Source organism: Garra rufa, chromosome 10 (genome assembly GCF_049309525.1).
Source record: "Garra rufa chromosome 10, GarRuf1.0, whole genome shotgun sequence".
Lineage (NCBI taxonomy): Eukaryota > Metazoa > Chordata > Actinopteri > Cypriniformes > Cyprinidae > Garra > Garra rufa.
Window position 1 is genome coordinate 48,361,641 of NC_133370.1, and position 21,838 is coordinate 48,383,478.

General features: G+C 37.7%; 1 protein-coding gene across 2 annotated transcripts in view; it reads left to right on the top strand.

Moving 5' to 3' along the window:
• The first annotated feature begins 15,280 nt into the window (after positions 1–15,280).
• LOC141344117 (zinc finger protein 521-like) overlaps positions 15,281–21,838 on the top strand; it is a 61,956-nt gene continuing 55,398 nt past the window's right edge. The window contains exons 1-2 of one of the 2 annotated variants that reach the window (XM_073848868.1): positions 15,281–18,696; positions 20,051–20,135. In XM_073848868.1, the coding sequence (XP_073704969.1) occupies positions 15,610–18,696; positions 20,051–20,135 (3,172 nt within the window). In that variant the 5' untranslated portion in view covers positions 15,281–15,609. The remainder of the gene's footprint in view (positions 18,697–20,050; positions 20,136–21,838) is intronic. The other variant, XM_073848869.1, reaches the window with a different exon arrangement.

Genomic DNA, 21,838 nt, shown 5'->3' on the forward strand with positions numbered 1-21,838 from the left:
TGGGTGTGATGTCTGAGGCTGAGACCAATTTGGGATGAACTCCAATCTTCTTTTATTCTAAACCACTTCTACTTGTCTTTTAAAAATTATACGTATTAATTTAGGGTTTGTAAATAAGTAGATGGCAAATAGATCCAAATCAATTCTGATCCTCAATCATTGAGCAGTTGAGTCTTCTCACACAGGAGTATTACTTTAGGCTGGAATCCACAGCTTCAATAAAATGACATCTGGAGTTTCTGTTCATTTGTATCAGCTTCCTGAAACAGTCAGTCTTGGTTACTGTGAGCTTTTAGAGCATGCTATAAACCTCACCACAGATACAACACATTAAATCTGTTTGTCTGTCATAGCCAACCTCATTCAACAGCATATCTGAAAATGTTAAAAAGGTAAATGTTAAACGCTTAAATTTTTACAAAACTCATCGTTGATGGAAACCAAGGTGTTTTCTGATTGGCCAGCTATACAGTGCATTGTGATTGGCCAAATCCCCCAAGCGTGTAAAAGAAATGTTACGCCCCTTATCATATTGTGAATGCGCGACGAGAAAGAAACAATAAAACCCATTATAAATTAGGCATTTGTTGCATCCAGTGGGGACATAACTAAACTGATTATAATTACTCATACTGTCTTTTTACTGGTTGCGTTGCATTGCGTTGTGTTGTGTCACAGCGTGTAAACATAACACTATCTGCATTTGCGAATGTAGAAATTAAAGTTAAAGTAGAAATGTTGAAGAATGCGAAGAACATTGAAGAATAGTGACTCAAGCATTTAAGCTTCTTTTTCAAGTCTTCTGAAGTTATGAATGAATGATTCATTTCATCATTCATTCATATCAGTTATGAATTATATAATTATTTACTGTAGCAAACAAAGAATTTATAACTGCTATGGATCACTAAACTGGACCAGACCAATTTGTGTGCAAATAATAGTCCAGAATTATTATTTTGTAAACACAGATGGTGATTATCTCTACAGTGCCATCAGCTAAGTAACTTGCAGCTGCTGGATGTTACAAAAATATATATAAATGTGCGTTATATGCAATTAAATCACACCATCGTAATGCAAATTTTGTTCTTTGTTTTCATTGTTCTGTCTGTTGTTTGTCTGTACTTGTGTCTCTCTTCTGTTTAGAGGAATAAGGGAGGGTGAGATGAATATGACTGTGGAGAAACAGAGATGTTTGTTCATCTGGAGTGGATTAGAGTATGTGCAATGAAAGAGACGGAGAGAAAATCTGCAGTTAAAAAGACCAAAGCAAAGCGTCAGTGTGTGGGTCAGGTTTTCCCCACATTGTAGGGACAGAATGTCCCCTCTGGGATAATAAAACCTGAAATCAGCTTGGTTATGGGGAGCAGCCAATGGGCCCCATGAGGACAACGGCTTAATAAATATACAAAATAACGTCTTAATGAAAATCTAAGAATGCAGAAAGGTTTTTGTAAGGCTTAGGTTTTGGGTGTAGAGGTGGGGTTAGAGGACAGAAAACATACTATCAAAACAATAGAAGTCAATGGAATTTCCCCACCATGACAGCAAAATTATGTGTCTACTGTTTTAAGAAAAAACTAAAAGGTGCAGTAAGTATTTTCTGAGAAACGCTGTTGATCAAAACAAGGATGCCCTTATCCAAAAAGATCTTTGATAGCTCCGCCCCCAAATAGCATGTTTGGCCACTCCCCTTACTGGTGATTGGCTACAAGTGTGTTTCAGTGCTCTATCTGATCCATTTTCAACAAAGGTTTCTTACTGGATCTTTAACTCTTAAGTATACTTACTAAAAAAAGCATTATAGCTATGATGTATTTTCAGTGAACACACAGTACATAATATATTATTTTAGAACTACTTATTGCAACTTATTTATGTTTAAGTGATACTAAATTAGCCTTGACAGTAAAATCTGAAACACTTGAGTGCTTTTTTGATCTCTTTAATAGCACTTAAGCACAGCTATTTATCTAACATTGTCATCGTTTATAATGCACCTGATAAATATTTAAAGACTGCTTGATGCATAATTCTTGCATTGCTCTTTGAGTTGTATTGTTATTTCTACTAAAATGCACTGAAACTAAAAGTTCTGAAACCCTTTTTTTTTATTTTAAACGGTCATAATACCAATTACATCTATCCATCTATTCATCCATTTTCCAAACCACTTCTACCTGTAGGTTTGCGTCAGATGTTGATACAATTTCATGTTAATATTGCTCTACTATATTTAACCACTGTATTATTTTTATTAGTCACTTTCTTTTCAGAGCATTAGTCATCAAATGCTCAGTGAACTTATGCTCAGCTATAATTTAACCAAACTCAGACACTGCCTCTAATGCTTCCTTGGAAAATACATCACTGCAGTTTGTGTGATTTTGGACGAGGGTTTTGCTCACCTTTGTCCGAATGTAATCATTAATAAATGCAGTGTGTGTGTGTGTGTGTGTGTGTGTGTGTGTGTGTGTGTGTGTGTGTGTGTGTGTGTGTTCAGGCTTGGCGATGTGTCAGTGCATCTTCACACTGATGGGGAATACATCTTGACATTTCAGACAGGAGTGCATGGAAAACATGCTCCTTACCTGACACTTGTTTTATTTTTCTTCCTCCTCTTCTCTTTCTCCACATGTTTCCTTTCTCTTGCATTTAGACGTGTTATGTTGTTGAATAAGTATAAAGTATTAATCAGATTAATCAGATCCAGGGTGAAGGACAAGCCAAACTGTGCTGAATATTAATTGTTGTTTTTTTTTAACCAGGCTTCTCCAGATTACCAGTGATGTTGTCTGCTTCCAGAAGCTATTGGCTTCCCATTTATGCAGTTCTGTGCATTATCACTGGACATTTACCTTCTTTCTAATCTAATGGGAGGTGGTGAGCTCATTTTGTCATTAGCAGTCAACAGATAATTGGAAATGTTCTATAGTAGTGTTGGGTTCGAGTCCACCTAAGTCGAGTCCGAGTCAAGTCCGAGTATTTAACCATTCGAATCCGAGTCCAGCTAAACACTACTGTTTGTCAATATCTTAACCTTGTTTCAACCATTACAACTAGAATAAGGCAATGACAATTTAAATGTAAAAAAGCAAACCGCTATTGCATATTGCCATTTGGATTTTTGATTTCACACCATCTCATAACTAGTGTCCTGCTCAGCAAACTTTAAAGTCATGTAACAGAAGTTATAGATTATGTATTTTGACGTATTTCAGAGTGAAACCGCTTTTAGAATGTGAAAAATTATAGGACAGGACTTGACTTTATTTGCTGTTACATAGTAAATATATAAATAATGGGGTGGGTAGGAAGCTTAGTGAATGAGACCTGAGGAGCAGAAAATTCACCTCTTATATCTGATTGTGGCTGTGTTTTGGGTTTTATATGACGAATGGTAAAACCTTAGACAGGGTAGATGGCATTTTAACTTTTTTTTCTTGGATGAAAATGAGGCTGTAAGGGGACAGTTTTTAAGTAGCAGTCTATAGATGCCATGGAATAAAAGAGTAAAAAAAAAGTAAATTTGAGTTAATTTTCACAATTCTGAGATTATATCTCACAATTTTGATAAGAAATTACATTATCCCTTTTTCCCCTCAGCTCAAAATCATGAGATAAATCCTACACTTCTGACATTTTTCCTCTCAGAACTGACAAACTTGCTTCTGTTGAGTTAATTTGAGTTTTAAAGTCTGAAATGTCTTTGTAAGTGATGCTTCATAAAGCTTTTGAATATTAAGCGGAACATAAGTATTTGTCATTTCAAAAACAAAAACAAAGCAAACTTACGGACACAGGGTCACTGGCACCCCTCGGGCCCCCTTTAGAGCTCCTGGTAGCAATAAATGTTGTCACACTCTGTTTGCCATTTTGAAGTTGTGGAAACAAGACATGCTGGGAAATGTGTTTGGTGTGAAACAGACATATGAACTGCGATGAGCAGTTGGAGTTTGTTTGGCTCATCCATCTGCTTTTTTTTTTGGCCGCCTGTCTTGGTTGTAGTCAAGCACAGACTGTTGTATGTGGCCGCCGCTCTGCCTCGCTCGCTTAGGGTGGGTGAATCAGTGAAGCGGGCCGGGCCGGGCTCTGCTGGGGGACAGATTGGCCTCCCCCCCGGTGGGCCGCAGGGGACGGAGACCCAGCCAAGGCCCCGGGCAGAGCCGCCTTCCTGTTTGCTCACTCATACCTGACCTGCTCAACAGCACTTCCACTCCCTGAGCTCTGCACGCTGAGATGAGCCCGAGGACAAGCTGAATATCGCAGGAAAGAGCTGATACAAAGACCCTGATGAACCGTGATAAAGCCAAGAGATGAAGTCAGGATTAAGTAGGGATGGGCGATAAACAATCAAATCAAGATTATGAGCTGTGGACATTTTTACTTGATGTAGATTAATTTTACAGCAGCTCTGACATATCATTAATAATCTGCACGTTTCTGTGACTGAATAATGCAGTTTCATCTAAAACACACAAACTCAAACACGTGATGCTCACAGTGTTTCTTCATCTGCATCTCAATATATGACATGACACATACAACTTCATCCCCAGAGCTGCTCCGAGATTAGCTGAAGCAGCTTTACGTTGTTTTATTTGATTAAAAAATATCATCAAATACACACCGAAACTCAAGATCTTCATGACAACCGCCAAAATAAATGTTTGGATTGAATTAAAGAAATTATGACATAAATAAAATACTAAAATGCACTCCTCAAACTAACAATATGTGTGCTTGCGTGTGTGTGTATACACTTTTTATTATTATTTTTAGGGGTTCAAGCGCGTATGTTAGAATGGCCAAGGACCAGCAATCTCCACATAAAACTGATGGTGCACTGCAGACCAAACCGTAAGTCGTAGAGACTTGAAACTTGGAGGAATGGTAGTACTCACATGTCACCAAGGCTCACCTAAATCGGCCTGATGGGGGCGCTACAGTGATCAAAAGTACAAAATCGCTCATAACTTGCAGGCTCAAGTGTCTTATGTCATTGGAATCCTTGGTTCACGCTGGGCAAAATGCATGCCTCAGATTCGATCGTGAACCTGGCGATTCAGGAATTTTTGAAAAACCTGCTTTTGTTTTGCTTTAGGCTTTTCGCCCGATTGAAACCAAACCAGTGCTGAAAAATCTCTGGAGAGTGAATGTCAATAATTATGAATAAAAAAGTTGAACTTTTGACTCACCGTCGCAAAGGGATGCAAAAACGTTCAAAAGGGGCAGGGCCACTTTTTGTAAAATGCCTACACTCTTAAAAATAAAGGTGCTTCACGATGCCATAGAAGAAACTTTTTTGTCTAAATGTTTCCATGAAGAACCTTTAACATCTGAAGAACCTTTCTGTTTCACAAAAGGTTCTTTGTGGCAAAAGAAGGTTCTTCAGATTATAAAAAGGTAAGAAAAAGATGGTTATTTAAAGAACCTTTAACTGAATGGTTCTTTGTGGAACCTAAAATGGTTCTTCTATGGCAGGGTTCCTCAAATCTTACCCTGGAGGGCCAATGCGCTGCAGAGTTTAGCTCCAACCCTGATCAAACTCACCTACCTGTGATTCTCTAATGATCCTGAAGAACTTGATTAGCATGCTCAGGTGTGTTTGATTAGGGTTAGAGCTAAACTCTGCAGGAAAATGGATCTTGTGGGCCAGATTTGAGAATCCCTGTTCTATGGCATCGCTTGAAGAACCCTTTAAAGCACTTTTATTTTTTAGAGTGTATAACTCCTGAACGGAATGAGATATCTTAGGTAAGAGCTCAATCTGCTGAGCACGGTCTTAGTCCAAAGTGCCACAAGTGTCTATAAGGACATTTGCATATCTTAAAAAACATGGGTGCCACTGGCCGATTAAGTGCAAGCACCTATTTGACATGGTTAATGGAGACCGATCAAAATGAAAGTCGGTGGGCCTGTTTGACTCACGGCCCTAAAGGTTTGTAAGAAATTTTAAAGAAATTGGCCACTGGGGGAGGTGATAACCTGTTTTTCAACACGTAAACGATTGTGCATTGCGCAGTTTTTCACACTTACACACGATATTCATATAATACAATAGAACTCCTTCGGACAACTTTGCCTCTAGAATCACTGCTGTCAGTCAAATGTTTCGTTAAATGATTAAGAAGATGTAAAAAACTTTTGCGAACTAGTCCTAGGTTTTTCGCTCAGTCTGAAAAAAAAAAAAAAACACTGCAGTACAATTCTCAGGACTCACTAGGAAAATAATTATCGAAAAAGGTTGAAATGTACCCTTTGGAAAGCTTTAATGGGTAATTCAGAAAAGGGACCTGTCCAAATTTACCTAAAATCCTATAAAGCCTAAAGGAAAACTTACAAAACCTAGTAAGCACATGCGACAGGTGATTCTAAACAAGCACGCAAAGTTTTAAGGAGATCGGACCACAGCTGGTACTACAACAATCATAAACGTTTAAAAAAAAAAAACATAATATTTCTATGGTAAATATCCTGGATTTACCAAAGAATGCTTTTTTAAATCATTGATTTAGGTGGTTACAAGCTTGCTAAATAATGCATTTTTCATATGTACTTAAATGCCTTGAAGTGCTTGAACCCCAGTAATTTTTTAAGATATATCTATATATTTTTTTAAAGAATATCATAAAACCAAGACTTTTTTGCATCCATGTTTACATACAATTTCTGTTATGCAACATCTGATTTGACAAAAAAATAAAAATGCAATTTTTCGTTGTAAATAAATTATATTTTCATTTGATTTGATTTTAAAATATTGATTACATTTTTTAAGTTTATTTTATTCATTTAATTTGACAACATTTTTAATGATAAATTTGTATTAAATCATGAACCTCTGGATCTGGAAAATTTTTATTTATTTTTTATTTATTTTTTATATAATTAAAAACAATTTAGGGGAAAATAAAATGGCTTTCATGTAGCCCTAAATTAAAAAGCTATCTTCTTGAGTTTAATTGTGAACAAACAAGTTATGTTTGCATTCATTCTCAAGGTCTAACAAACATGTGGAAAGCATTTCCTTCCTCATTAATGTTACATGAATATCATGGTAAATATTGATATTGTATAATATAATTAAAAAAAAAAATCTGTGATAATGTTGTTTGGCCATATTGCTCAGCCATTAAGCTGTAAATATTTACTTTGGTATTTGCATCAAATGTCATGAACGATAGTCAATGGAAATCTCTGCATTCAGCTTTCAAAAAGATATTTTCCATTTACTAAAGGAATGCAGAAGCATTTTAATCAATATAAGGCTTCAGCGGTCTTCTTAGTCTTCGGTTCTCAATCGATGTTTTCTCTCACAGTAAATCTGGAGAACAGGAGTGACTGTCCTAGTTTTCACGTCCCTATCTGTCATTTGTCTGCTCTTTCTGGGTGTCCACCTGTGCGGTGTGATTTCTGGGACACTGACCAAGTGTTAGTGCGAGTGCTGGGGCACATGGGTAAATGTGGACTGACGCGCTGCTGCTCTCCTGTGGTGGACAGGAAGCTGTGGATGTCAGACGCCAGAGCTCTGATCTCACAACAACCTTGTGAAAAAGAGGTGTGCTTTTTTTGTATTCAGTGTGCACTTGTAAGTGGTAACATCCAATTGTTACCTTACAGAGCTTTTCTGTCTGATTTAAACCATAAGAATTAGATTTGCTGGTATAAATTAATGTATACAGTTTGGTTCTGAATATTTTGGACTTGAATAAAACCAGTTTATTTATGTTACCATTTTTAGGCTTCTGTGTGCTTAAAATTTTAAAAGTATATACTTTCATACTTTTTCAATAAAATTAGTTACTTTTCCCCCCATTTATTGATTAAAAGCTCTCCTGTCCCCATGTTGAGAGAAATGTAAGATGTTACGTTAGTTCTAGAATAAATGTGAACATGCATTAATTCATCTCACTCACTAAAAAAACAGATACAGTGTTCCTCAAAATGAATAAAAACGCTGAAATTCAACACAAACCTGCAATAATTAAATATGTTAAATAATACAAATATCCTTTATGTATTTAATCCCATTTTATCAACCGATGTCTTTGTTGCCGATCTTCAATGATCCGATTCACAAAAATCACTCAAGATAATCTAACATTTGTTTTCCTTTTTTTATTGCTGAAGAGTTGACATTTGTTCTTCTGCGGTCGACTGTACAGATGTCAATTTACTTTTCTCTAAGCCTGAGGCTTTTGGTGTAAAAAGGCTTTTACATTTGCTAAAAATATAACTTTTTATATTAAAAACAAACAAGCAAGCCCTGCCCAGATTTAAAAAGTAACGCAAAAGTAATGTAATGCATTACTTTTCATAAAAAGTAAGTAACGCAGTTAGTTACTTTTTTAGGGAGTAACTCAATATTGTAATGCATTACTTTTAAAAGTAACTTTCCCCAACACTGTACCTAAGTGTACTTTACGTCAAATAAAATGTTTTGAAGTACATTTTAAATCATGTTTTAGTAATATTTGTAGTGCTTTACAGCAGTGGTTCTCAACTCCAGTCCTTGAGACCCACTGCTCTGCACATTTTGTATGTTTCTGAGTCTGACACACTCAGTTCAGTTCATGAATCTTTCTACTAATGAGCTGATGATCAAAATCAGGTGCCTTAAATGAGGAAGACATACAAAATGTGCAGAGCAGTGGGTCCCGAGGACTGGAGTTGAGAAACACTGCTTTACAGTATACATATTTTGATATTTTATATATATATATAAATGTACTGAATTTGTACTAAACACCTATCACCCATTACAATTGTGTAATGAAAATATATTTAAATAGGCCTACATGACATAAAATTTTCAGTAGAAATTACACCTTATATTTAGTAAATTTTTGGATATTTTAGTTTATTATAAATGCTTGTCAGTAGTCATTCAGCAGTACACTTTAAATGTTTTAAATGTTATACTATTTGAATTTAATAGAATTTGAACTAATTGCATTTAATATAAATTCAAAGTAGAATCCCAAGCAAAAAACAAAAAAGTGCACATCCATAATAGACTTAAAGTAACTTGAATTTTCACACACTAACTTTAACACCATTAATATATGAAGTAAAATTATCTTTTAACTAGTGGTGGGCCGTTATCGGCGTTAACGTGCTGCGTTAACGTGAAACTCTTATCGCGCGATAAAAAAAATATCGCCGTTAATCTATTCTCAAATTTGGGTTGGGAGCTGGGTCTAAACTACGCAAGCTATGATGACTTTCACCTTGATAGTTTAACGCGGATGTATACCGAAGACTGTAGAATATGGTCGCGCGTTGAAGTCTCCTCCACCAAAACACAGACGGGATCGCGTCGTCCTCCATTCATAAAAACCGAATCTACTATAGCGCGAAATGCCACGTAAATTCGTCGTTTTTTGGATTCATAAATCAAATGTTGGTCAGTCACTTAATTCAAATCGCGATATGGACTAGTGTATGTGAAACCTGAAATGCAAAAAGACCGTTTTAATATGAATCCGATATGTTCCGTTTGCCTAGCTGTATGTATGCATTGCGGAGACGAGCTTTTACTACACGCATACTGAAACACACGTGACGCTCCCGGTAATTTTTGGCATTTTCATCTCACATGAACAGATAAACTCAATCTCCCAAACTGCTGTGAGTGTCACTTTTAACGTTTCATTTGAGAAAACTAGCATCATATCATACTGTATGACACAGAAACTTCACGGCAACCTGTCAAAATAAAAGTACGGTGTAACATGTAATGGGCTGGGTAGGTGTTGACGTTAAAAAAACACAATCTAATAGGTAGAAAAAATAATTTCATTGTTAGTTAGTTAGTAAACACAAGTACATCTAATTGAAGATAATTTATTTTCATCAACAAATTATCATAGAACAGCTTTATGAGCTTTATGATCCATTCTCAAAGACTTTAAGTCATTATTTGGGTAGCACACATATTCTGAATGCCTTCAGCAGAATTCAAATTAGCCATTTTAATCTAGATTAATCTAGATTAATTCCAAGATTTAATCTAGATTAATCTAGATTAAAAAAATTAATCTATGCCCACCACTACTTTTAACATATTATCTCTGTACTAAAAAATGTAGAGTGTATTTATTTACCAATTGTAGTACACTTGAAGCCATAGTGTATGAAGGATGGGTTCAAGTGTATTACAAGTGGTAACTAAATACATTTTTAACAAAGAAATAGTATGTTAAAAGTGCATTTTAGTTCATATTCATTGTGTCTCAAAATAGCACATTTGATGTTCTTAAAACCATCTTAAAAAGTACTAAAGAATATGTTTTAGTATATTAAGTGCAAAAAAGAGCACTTTGAAGTTCATTATGGATGTGCACTTTTTGTTGCTTGGGATTCCACTTTCAATTTATATTAAATGCATTTAGTTAAAATTAAGACTGCTTTTTGTATAAATTAAGTAGTTTATATATAATGTCATAAGTCTATTGTGCTTAAAAACTTGTTTAAAGTGTACTGCTGAATGACTAATGACAAGCATTTATAATGAACTAAAATATACCAAAATGTACTAAATATAAGATGTAATTTCTACTGGAACGTTTATGTCATGTAGGCCTTTTTAAATATATTTTCATTACATATTTGTAAATTCATTTCATTTAAAATACAGTAACTTACAGATGTTCTTAAGATTATCTTAGGACGTACTAAATAATAATTTTCAGTATGTATAAATATAGCATATAAAGATGGTTATTTTAATGTGTAATCAAGGTAACAGATTTTACAATGACCCAATGCCTCCATTGCTTCAATGATATTCAGGTCTCGTAAAATTGTCAGAAAATATATTAAAAACTATTTCACTGGTTTACTGGTATGGGAGCAAACTCTTTTCTAGTGATGTTTGGCTAGATGATGTTTTTCTCAGCGGTCCGGGAATTTAGGTCAGCATGATGCAATCACAGCTGAAGAGTCAGTAACTGGCCTCCTAAACAAGATTAAACAGTCTTAGCCGTAGCCTGCTAGAAATGATGATGGATGGAGATATGAGGAGGAGGACTTTAGCTGAGCTATCATCAGAAATACATCAATGCATTCCTGTATTATGCAACTAAAGAAGCCTTTTGAATGTTAAAACCTTACATTCAAACTAACATTCAAGGTTAATACAGTTTCAAACTGTAAAGCGTGCTTACTTATTTTGGTCCACTTTATTAATTTTCATTGGTGACACAGCTTTCGGCTCTGATTTAAACTAAGTTTAGAGTTTTGTAATGGCATCTGTGATGGCAAATCAAATTTTAGGGGAGGTCAAGGCTACCCAAAGTTGCCCATCTGGACGCTTCCTTTTTGGACAGTATGTTGAGGACATCTACACATTACATTCTACATTCTTTAGACAGATAATGGATGATTTGAGCACAATACCTTTTGCATGATGCCAGGAAGGATACAGAGAAGGAATGTGACTAAGGCATTTGGCCTTAGGTAGAACTTTTAAACTTTCTAGTTCAGTAGCCTTTTGTACTTGTATTTTGACCCACAGCCCATGCATTTTTTCATTGTTTTTTTACAAACTGTTCATTATCACCCTCACAGCTCATAATATCCTCCTCTGTCCAATGACATTTCCCTTTTAACATGTTTTCATGTAATTTCTTCCAGTCTACTTCCTTCTTTAGAGTGACCACAGCAGTAGGCATGTTAGATATCTGCTTTCAGGAAGAGTTCACTACTTAGATTTTAGCTAAATTTTAAAAGAAAGAAAATGTTTGACAATCTGTCCGGAATAAATAATTGCCAAAATTAAGTTATACAGGTTAATCTATATAGAAGCTATTAAAATTCCTTGTATTATTAAATGAAGAAAGAAGGAAAAATGTGTACTGTCAAATGAATAGTTTGTTTTTTATTATATTTGTGGTTTGATTCAAAATAAATTTCGACTCTATTATATATATATATATATATATATATACAGTAGTCAACATTTGAAGTTGATCAAAAGCTTTCATCAAAGTTGTTCTAAAACCAAAACAATACCTGATCTTGTCTTAGGACAACTTCAAATGTTGACTACTATATATAAAATATAATATAATATAATATAATATAATATAATATATAAGACACAAAATCTTTATCTTTTGGAGATGTTTACAGCTTAATTTCAGCATAAAGAATAGCTCAATTAGTTATTTTATGACAGTAGAATTGAAAAAATATTAAAAAGAAAAAGGTTATCTATTATAAAATCAAAATCTTTATCTTTAAACAAATTAAAATGGTACTCAATGTAGGTGAACACAATATATTTATATTTATAATATAATTTTGGGGATTTTTACAGCTTGATTTCATCATAAAGAAAAGCTAAATTAGTTATATAAAAGTAGAATTTGATGAAGACAAAAAGTTAAATAGGTAAAGATAAAACTAAAAACATTTTAGTTTTAGTCATTTTAGTCAGTCAATGTTTTAGTTTACTTACTACTAATAAAGATACGAATGTCTAAAAGATCTTAATATTTAATGTGATTTCTTTTTATATGCCTCTTTTTTCTTTTTTTATGTACTAATAAAAAATGAAACCATATGTTTATTTAATTATATAAATGTACTGCTTTTTTTCCTTTTTTCCCCCAGTGCATTAAGGTTAGGGCCTCTAAATGGCTCTGTATTGTCGTGTTTAAAAGACAATAAGATAATAAGAATTTATTTTAGAGATATTTTGTGTGTGTATATGTGTGCGGTTTTGTTTTTTGTCCATTGCCTGTAAACATGATGAAGCACCTTATTTAACTGTTGTATGAAGCAACATCAGCTATTTGGAACTATTAAAGTGCATTATTCCATTTCCAAACATAAAAGCTGATGTCAAAAGTGTTTCCAGCTGTGTAGAGTGGTTGCTTTGAGACCTACATACACTGTATGCTTTGAAAAAAACAGAATCCTGCACCAACGTCAGCCCATAAGATGGAGGTCTTCCTCTCTGGAAGTGGCAGGATGTTGGACAGGGATGCTCAGGAAGGCTTTGGCAGGCCAACAAAGACAGACCCTCATCTGTAGGGTGTAGGTTTTCAGGACCAGCATCCCCTTTGGCAGGCACACAGAGGCCGCTGCCATGAGCCGGGGATGAGGACCCATGAGACTCTGGCTTTTATTTACTCAGGCGGCTAGCGTCCTGCACATTTCTCGTCTGAGTGAAGGAAGGAAAAAACAAGACAAGTAAGAGAGACAAAAACATGCTGTCTTTTTGCCCTGACTCTGATCCCATCAGTCAGTGTTCACACTCTTGTCCATGAGCACTAGACATTTCTGACATTGATCTTAAAATGTGTTAAATCGCAATTGGACTGTAAGGTTTGCTGATCAGAAGTACGTTGCTTATGTATTTCATTGTATCACATTTTGTCTGGACATTTAATTCAGAATGTTCCAAACTGCACAGTCATAGAAAATGGGGAATTATTCAGAATGTGTATCTTGGGCTGAGCTTCGTAAAGCTGTGTGTTCAGAGGAACAGCAGGTCAACCTGCATTGTTATCTGTTTCCTGAAGATATGCTGCCAAGGGTTAAGTGCTCATAAATGCATGTTGCCGTGGCAGATCCTGAGGTAAAAAACAATGGAAGAGACATGAATATGTGAGTAGGTTGCTTGAAGATGTCTCATAAATCCTACCCATTTCCCCTTGTTTTTCTCTTTCCCAGCAAAGCCTCTTGGCAGTTTATTGGTTGGCAGTTCACTCCATTATTTAAAGGGATATGGATACAAAATTAGGGTTGATCGAGTGTCTGAAAAAGCTGGTTTTAAGCAAATCCTGTATAATTAGGGTGCATTATGTTCACCAGCATAAACCAGATTTGTTTCTTGTAAACTGATATATAGATGTGACCTTTTATTTCGTTAAACAGTAATCTTCAAAATGAAGCTTGGACTCATGGGGTGATGCTTGATCCACATGCAAAAGTTCATAACTGAAATATTGTGGGAGCACAACATCCAACAGTTTGAGGCTTTTTTATACTGCATTTATTTTAAGTTGGTCATTTATCTGTTCTGACAGACACCTGGGAGTGGGTACCACACTATAACAAATCAGCACCAGACTCCAGAAAATATTAAGTCCCAATATGTGTTTTTTAATACACATTTCATGGGTTGTACTTACTTTTTCAGACCAGGTAATGTCAAGTCTGACAGTCATTGTCTTTCACTGACATTAATTGTTGATGGCGGAGAATTTGTAGATAAGTGGTGCTTTGATGACTATGGTGGATGTTTTAACTTCAAAAAAATGAAGAGAAAAAAACTATTTGTTTCTGTTTATACTCAAAATAGGCATATTTTGAGCTGAAACTTCACAGACACATTCTGGGGACACCTGAGACTTACATTACATCTTGTAAATAGGGCCATAATAGGTCACATTTAATGTGAACCATGGTAATAAATCTGACTTTAACATAAAGTAGACATGTTTCTAATGTATTGTGGATATATACTTGAAGTATATAACTCAACAATGTTTGCAATCAATTCAAATGGTGACCTGCTACAAACCACTACAAAACACTGAAATTTCCTTACTTCAATATAAAAAAGTCTAATCCAGTATTTAGTTGGTGTACAACGGTAAGGTCAACTAATGTCTTTAATATTTGTAGCTGACATGCATTTAAACTGGGGTGGAATCTCAGTTCTCAAAAAAAAAAAAAAAAAAGAAACCTTTTGAGCATTTCGCAATTAAAAGTGCTAATAACACTGGGAAAACGGCTGACACAGCTTAAGAGTAATCAACTAAGTTCTCTTTCTTGTCTTATTGTGCTTAAACTGTCAAATACACACAAGTTTATGTTAAAAACAAACAAGTTACGGAAACAGATTATAGCACTTAAACAATGAAAATGTCAGATTTTCATGATATGTCACCTTTAAGGTGAACATTGTTTCCAAGCAGATTTAAAGAAAATATTGCATACAGAAACTGCTTATACAATACCTATATTAACAGGTCACATCATTCACACAATGCTTGTCAGCAAGGAGCGTTCAGTCTATGGTCCAAATCATTAGGACCTAAAAATATAGGTTGACCTGCTGTTCTTTTAAACACACATATCTATAGAGTGATGAAGGCAGAGGTCGGTGAAATATCAATGAATCTAGTCAATTTTCTACAATATACTCATAGAAGTGTCTTATTGCATCTGTATGCCATCAAACAATAAAGAGGTAACATATTCGGTTTTGTCTTCTGGTTGTTTTTGACAGATGGAACTGATATAGAAGATGACCCATCCTGCTCTTGGCCTGCATCATCGCCATCTAGTAAAGACCACACATCTCCAGGCCATGTCGATGAATATGAATACGGTGAGGATGAAGCAGGTGCAGGCCTACCCTACCCATGCCAGTTTTGCGCAAAATCCTTCAGTCGCCTGAGCTTCCTTAAGTGCCACGAGCAGAGTCACAGAGATAAACTTCCCTTCAGCTGCACATACTGCAGTCGCTTGTTCAAGCACAAGCGCAGCCGTGACCGACACATCAAGCTTCACACCGGTGACAAAAAGTACCACTGTGGAGACTGTGACTCTGCTTTCTCACGCAGTGATCATCTAAAAATCCATATGAAAACCCACGCTGCCAACAAGCCCCATAAATGCCCAGTGTGCCGCCGGGGGTTCTTGTCCACCAACTCGCTTCACGGACACATGCAGGTCCATGAACGTGGGAAGGATGGAGCGAATACAAGGTCCCCTCATGAGTGGAGGTTAAAAGATACACGCAAATGCAGCCGCTGTGAGGAGGGTTTCGACATGCCGGAGGAACTGCAGAAGCACATTGCAGAAAGCCACCCAGAGTGCTCTTCTCCTGTAGGAGGGAGTCTAGAACCTGGTTTGCAGTGCATCTACTGCCACGAGCCATTCAGTGATGAAGGAACTCTCCTAACCCACATCGATCAAGTGCATGGGCGAGATAAAAAGAGCAACACATGTACTGTGTGCTCTGAGCAATTCCCCACTGTAGAGGAGCTCTACACTCACATGGATATCCACCAACTTCCAGAGTCCAGCAACAGCCCCTCTGTGTTGCCTTTAGGTTATACTTCTGTTTCAAGCACTACCCCAGACTCTAACCTTTCGGTTGACAGTTCAACCATGTTGGAGGCCGCTTCTACAGTGCCCAAGACACGCGGAAGAAGAAAGAGGGCCACCCATAATAACACGTATGGGCGATCTGCCAAACAGCCAAAAGTCGAATACAGCTGCATTTACTGCAACAAACAAGTTTTCTCAAGCCTTGCTGTGCTTCAGATTCATCTTAAGACCAAACATGTTGACAAGCCAGAGCAGGCTCACACTTGCCAGTTTTGCTTGGAGATCCTTCCATCCCTTTGTAATTTGAACGAGCATCTGAAACAGATCCACAATGCCAAGGATCCCTCAGGTGTACTTGTTAACCTGTCCGAAGACCTGCTGCAATGCAACTTCTGCCCAGAGGTGCTTGGAGATCTTAATGCTCTGCAAGAGCACATACGGTGCTCCCATGGCTTTCCTAACCCAGTCGCCAAAGAAAGCAATGCATTCTTTTGCCCCAAGTGCTTTATGGGATTTTTGACTGAGGCCACTCTGGAAGAACATGTCAGGCAGACTCATTGTGACTCTGGAAGCGTGCAGTTTGATTCTCCACTAGCGGTCACTCCCAAAGATCCCATTATGGAGATCTACTCATGCTCTTACTGTACCAACTCCCCTATTTTTAACAGTGTCATGAAGCTTAACAAGCACATAAAGGAGAACCACAAGAACATCCCTCTTGCTCTGAATTATATCAACAATGGGAGAAGATCTCTGCGAGTCCTTAGTCCCTCATCTCCAGTCACTGTAGAACAGGCGTCACTATTTAAACAGAACAGCAATTCCTTATGCTCAAGTGAGTTCATTTGTAATCAGTGTGGTGCTAAGTACACCAGCTTAGATCTTTTCCAGACACACTTAAAGACCCACCTTGATGGTGTCGTGCCACAGCTAAACTGTCCACAGTGTAACAAGGACTTTCCTAACCAGGAGTCCCTTCTGAAACACGTGACTGTTCATTTCATGATCATGTCCACATACTACATCTGTGAGAGCTGTGACAAACAATTCACATCTGTGGATGACTTGCAGAAGCACCTTCTTGATATGCACACCTTTGTGTTTTTTCGCTGTACTCTCTGCCAGGAGGTCTTTGACTCTAAGGTGTCAACTCAACTCCATCTTGCAGTCAAGCACAGTAATGAGAAAAAGGTATACCGATGTACTTCCTGCAACTGGGATTTCAGGCATGAAGCTGAACTTCAAATTCATGTCAAACACAGTCACCTTGAAAATCAGGGTTGTTCACACCGCTGCATCTTTTGCGGTGAGTCCTTTGGCACAGAAGTAGAGCTGCAGTGTCATATAACCACCCACAGCAAGAAGTACAATTGTCACTTTTGCTGCAAAGCCTTCCATGCTGTTTATCTGCTAGAACGTCACCTTCGTGAAAAGCACTGCGTGTTTGAGGGAAAGACCCAGAATTGCAGCACCAATGGATCCACGTCTGGTAGCGGTGATTCAGTTGCCAAAGATGATGGAGAGTTACAGGCCTTTCTGACCAACAGCCATGGGGGAACAGGTGCAGGGGAGTCTCATAACAGTCGGGATGGAAGTGAAGAAGACTTTGATACCTCCGAGGTCATGTATAGCTGTGACATCTGTGGTGCATCCTATACTATGGAGTCCCTCCTAACCAATCACCAACTCCGTGACCATAATATTCGACCAGGAGAGAGTGCTATGCACAAGAGAAAGGCAGACATAATCAAGGGAAACCACAAATGCAATGTCTGCTCTAGAACCTTCTTCTCGGAGGGAGGACTTCGGGAGCACATGCAAACTCACTTAGGGCCTGTCAAACACTACATGTGTCCCATTTGTGGAGAGCGCTTCCCTTCTCTACTTACTCTTACAGAGCACAAGGTCACTCACAGCAAAAGCCTAGACACTGGAAGCTGCCGCATCTGCAAATTACCACTGCAGAGTGAGGAAGACTTCCTGGAGCACTGTCAGATGCATCCAGATTTGCGCAATTCCTTGACTGGCTTCCGCTGTGTGGTCTGCATGCAGACTGTCACCTCAACTCTAGAACTCAAGATCCATGGCACCTTTCACATGCAGAAGACTACATCTACAAATCAACCAACTGCATACTCAGCTGCCACAGAACTTCAACTCATTCAAAGCCAGAAAGTAGTCAAGTGTGCTGCATGTCTCAAAGAGTTCAACTCTAAGCAGGACTTGGTGAAACTTGACATTAATGGTTTGACATATGGTCTTTGCGCGCTATGTGTCAATGCCGCTGGTAGCAAGAGCTCAACTCTTAATGGAGGAAAACTGTTGCATCAAGGTGCTCAAACCTCAATGGGTCATGCTGCTGGATGGACCCAAGGGGAGAGCCTCAGCCCTGGTCCTATAAAGGGAAAGACTGTCTGTTCTTCCTCATCATCTTCATCAGTATCACCCTCTATTTCCAAGACCCGCTGTTCCAGTTGCAATGTTAAATTCGAGTCAGAGGCAGAGCTTCAAGCACACCTGCAGACAGTGCACAGAGACCAAACACCAGAAGCTGCTCTGTTACGGACACCCGATGGCTCGCCCATGTCACGAGTTAGCCCAACCCAAAGTGATGAGGTAAGGTGTCCTTTACAGTAAACCTACAGTGCATGCTCAGTACATTTCCTGTTAATACGTTAAAGGGTTGGTTGACCCAAAAATGAAAATTCTGTCATAAATCATTGCCGTTCCAAACCCATAAGATCTTTGTTCATCTTTAGAACACATATTCTAGTACACAGATATTTTTTTATTAAATCTGAGAGCTTTCTGGGCCATAAAGGTAGCAAGGACATCATTAAAATAGCCCATGTGATATCAGTAGGTGCGTTTCCTTTATTAGAGATGTAGATATATTTAGCAAAGCTGCGCGGAGAGACGCTTCTGGAGCATTTCTGTAAAGTGTCACGGTCCGGCTTGTATAAACACAAGCATTGACTAGAGTGGCTGCGATCAGTTCTGGTGGCCGTATCTGAGCCGTAATTCAGTTTAAATACGGGGTTGTTCAAGCATTAAAGGCAAGGAAAGAGCGCCACATATGAAGTGTTTTTCATTGCACTTTTGCGAAATATCCCTTTTTCAAATTGCCTGAAAAACCACCTCATGTGACTGTAGAAACTTTTTTGCAATATATGGGAGTTTTTGGGAAATTTACGCGTTTCCATCGGCCGTATTTTCAATTCGCAATTTCAGTTTGTGCAATTTGAAGGGTAATGGAAATGCAGCTACTGGGTTCAACCTTCATTTTATGAATTCAGAATTTCTTTTTTGTGCGCAAAGAACGACCCTGCGTGCACTTTCATGAACTTTAATGAACAAATGCCGAAAACTGTTAAATAAAGTCGTTATTTTTGTTTTCTTTGGGCACAAAAAGTATTCTAGTATTTTCATAAAACTACAGTTGAACCAGTTATGTCACATGGACTATTTTATCAATGTCCTTACTACGTTTCTGGGCCTTGAAAGTGTCAGTTGCTTTGCTGTCTATGTCTATGCTGTGAGTCAAAAAGCTCTTGGATTTCTTCAAAAATATCTTAATTTTGTTCCAAAGATGTATAAAGGTCCTACGTGTTTGAAACGACATGAGGGTGAGTAATTAATGACAGAATTTTCATTTTTGGGTGAACTATCCCTTTGATAGTGATAATTGTTGTAGCTAAAGATTTTTTTTATTGGGAAATACCATTTACATAGAGGCGGGTTACACTTTATTGATGGTCCCATTTAGACATTCTGTTGACTATAAGTACCTTTGCAACTACAACTGCAAAGTCCCCTGAGACAGCAAACTCTCATTGCTGTCTCAGGAGACCATCAAAATAAGTGTTACCACGAAGAGTGTACAAGAGTACAAGAGACATGTATTTTCTCATTTCAACATCATTGTCCAACATTATTAATTTCTATTTGGTATTTCTTTTTTTCTGTTTAGAAGAAGACTTACCAGTGCATCAAGTGTCAGATGGTCTTCTACAGTAAATGGGACATCCAGGTCCATGTGGCCAATCATATGCTAGGTAAGACTGATTGGACTAATTGAATCTGTAAGAAATGGCTAAACATTTGTCAATTCAATCTCAATTTTGGGTATTGCTGTCAAGTTTGACCATGTATCTTGTTTGTCATTTGGATCTTTTTATTTATTACACCTTGTATATATCTCTTGTATACAGTCAACAGGGTTTTAAAACATAAATGTGGTTAAATAATTCAGTTTGAGTGTTTGGACAGAATGTCCCAGAGAAGCAAGTTCCAGGGTGGAATGTTGTGTTTCAGGAAAATAACAGAATTCGTCAAGGGTCTTGGTTATCTGCTCTCCTGTTCTTTATTCATTACTTTCATTCATTCCTATTTATGATTTGGTGTGTTTTATGGAAAGAGAATGTGTCAGAACAGAATTGCCTTGAAAAGAAATGCTTGAAAGAAGCATGTTCCATTTTTCTCAATAGATATAGCTTTTAATTTACAATTGGTTGTGCTGAAGTGAGTTCTGTTGCAGTCTCCCATCAAATGTAAATCTGGACTGTAATTCCCTCCCAACCAGCATGTGCCAAAACTGCAAAGAGAAAAAAACAAAGGCCTGATTTGAGAAGCTTTAAATATCTTTTCCCTTGAAAAAAGGGCACACTTTCTCTGTTTAATGGCCATCTGTAAAGATGTGGTGAAACAGGGGGCCGCGGGGTTATCTGCGCTCAGCTGTCAGTGTTATTAGCCTATGTAATGGAGCAGGCGCTATGCTCTTCAGGGTGTTGTTTCTAAGCACATGTCCCTGCTTTATTGCCATCGATAACTCTAAATATGTAGAGAATGGGGTGCTATTAAACATGAGCACAAAAGCCAGTAGGTCCTCGTAACCTGGCCTTGTGGTTCGTAAATATAAAAAGGTGTGCTTTGTGCATTTTTTCCTGGCAGATTTCATTCACAGCCATTAATATTGCTGATTTCCACAGAGACATCTTCCAGAAGGCAATCGGATAAGGTAAGGAGGTGGAGGTAGGTGAACTGGACAGTAGGGACTGATCTTGGCCACAGGAGCCCTGAGGTGCCTGCAAATGGAAAGCCACCGCTAGAACGGCCCAAAATCAGATTTTTGTCTTTTGTTGAAGATGTAGACCGTCAGTTTTACTCATGTGCGTGATCAAGCCAATAACATTTGAGTAGACAGCATAACCCCAACATATTTCGGATTTTATGAGATCAGGCAAAAGGAAAAGGGCAAATTTCCATTCATTTGCCAAGTTGGTGGGCCACCTTCTCAAGGACACACGTGGGCGTCCTGCATGTGGCGTGAGGTGGGGGTGGCTGATTACAGTGGCTCATGCTCAAGCAGCAAACACATCCAGCCTTGTGTCGCTCCGGTGCTCAGCGGGGAGCGAATGGCCTGGGCGGCCCAGCCAGAGGAAGGTGGGTGAGGTGGATGGCAGAGAGCAGTTGGTGGAGGCTTGGAGCAGTGTAGGATACACATTTGTTGTCCAGCAGGCCACTCTGTGTGAAGCAGCGCTGTGGGCTGGTGTCATGCTGAAAGGAAAGAGGAGAAAATCTTCTGAATAAAGACGAGGAATGAAGTGGATAAACAGAGCAGAGGAGAACATTACTGTTGAGGATCTTGTCGATGCTTGCACATTTTTAAACACATTTCTTAACAGTTTTTCATTTTGTTAGCATTTGACTTAATTTATGCTGGAAAATAAGTAAAAGTAAAAAAGTTAAAATTACACTG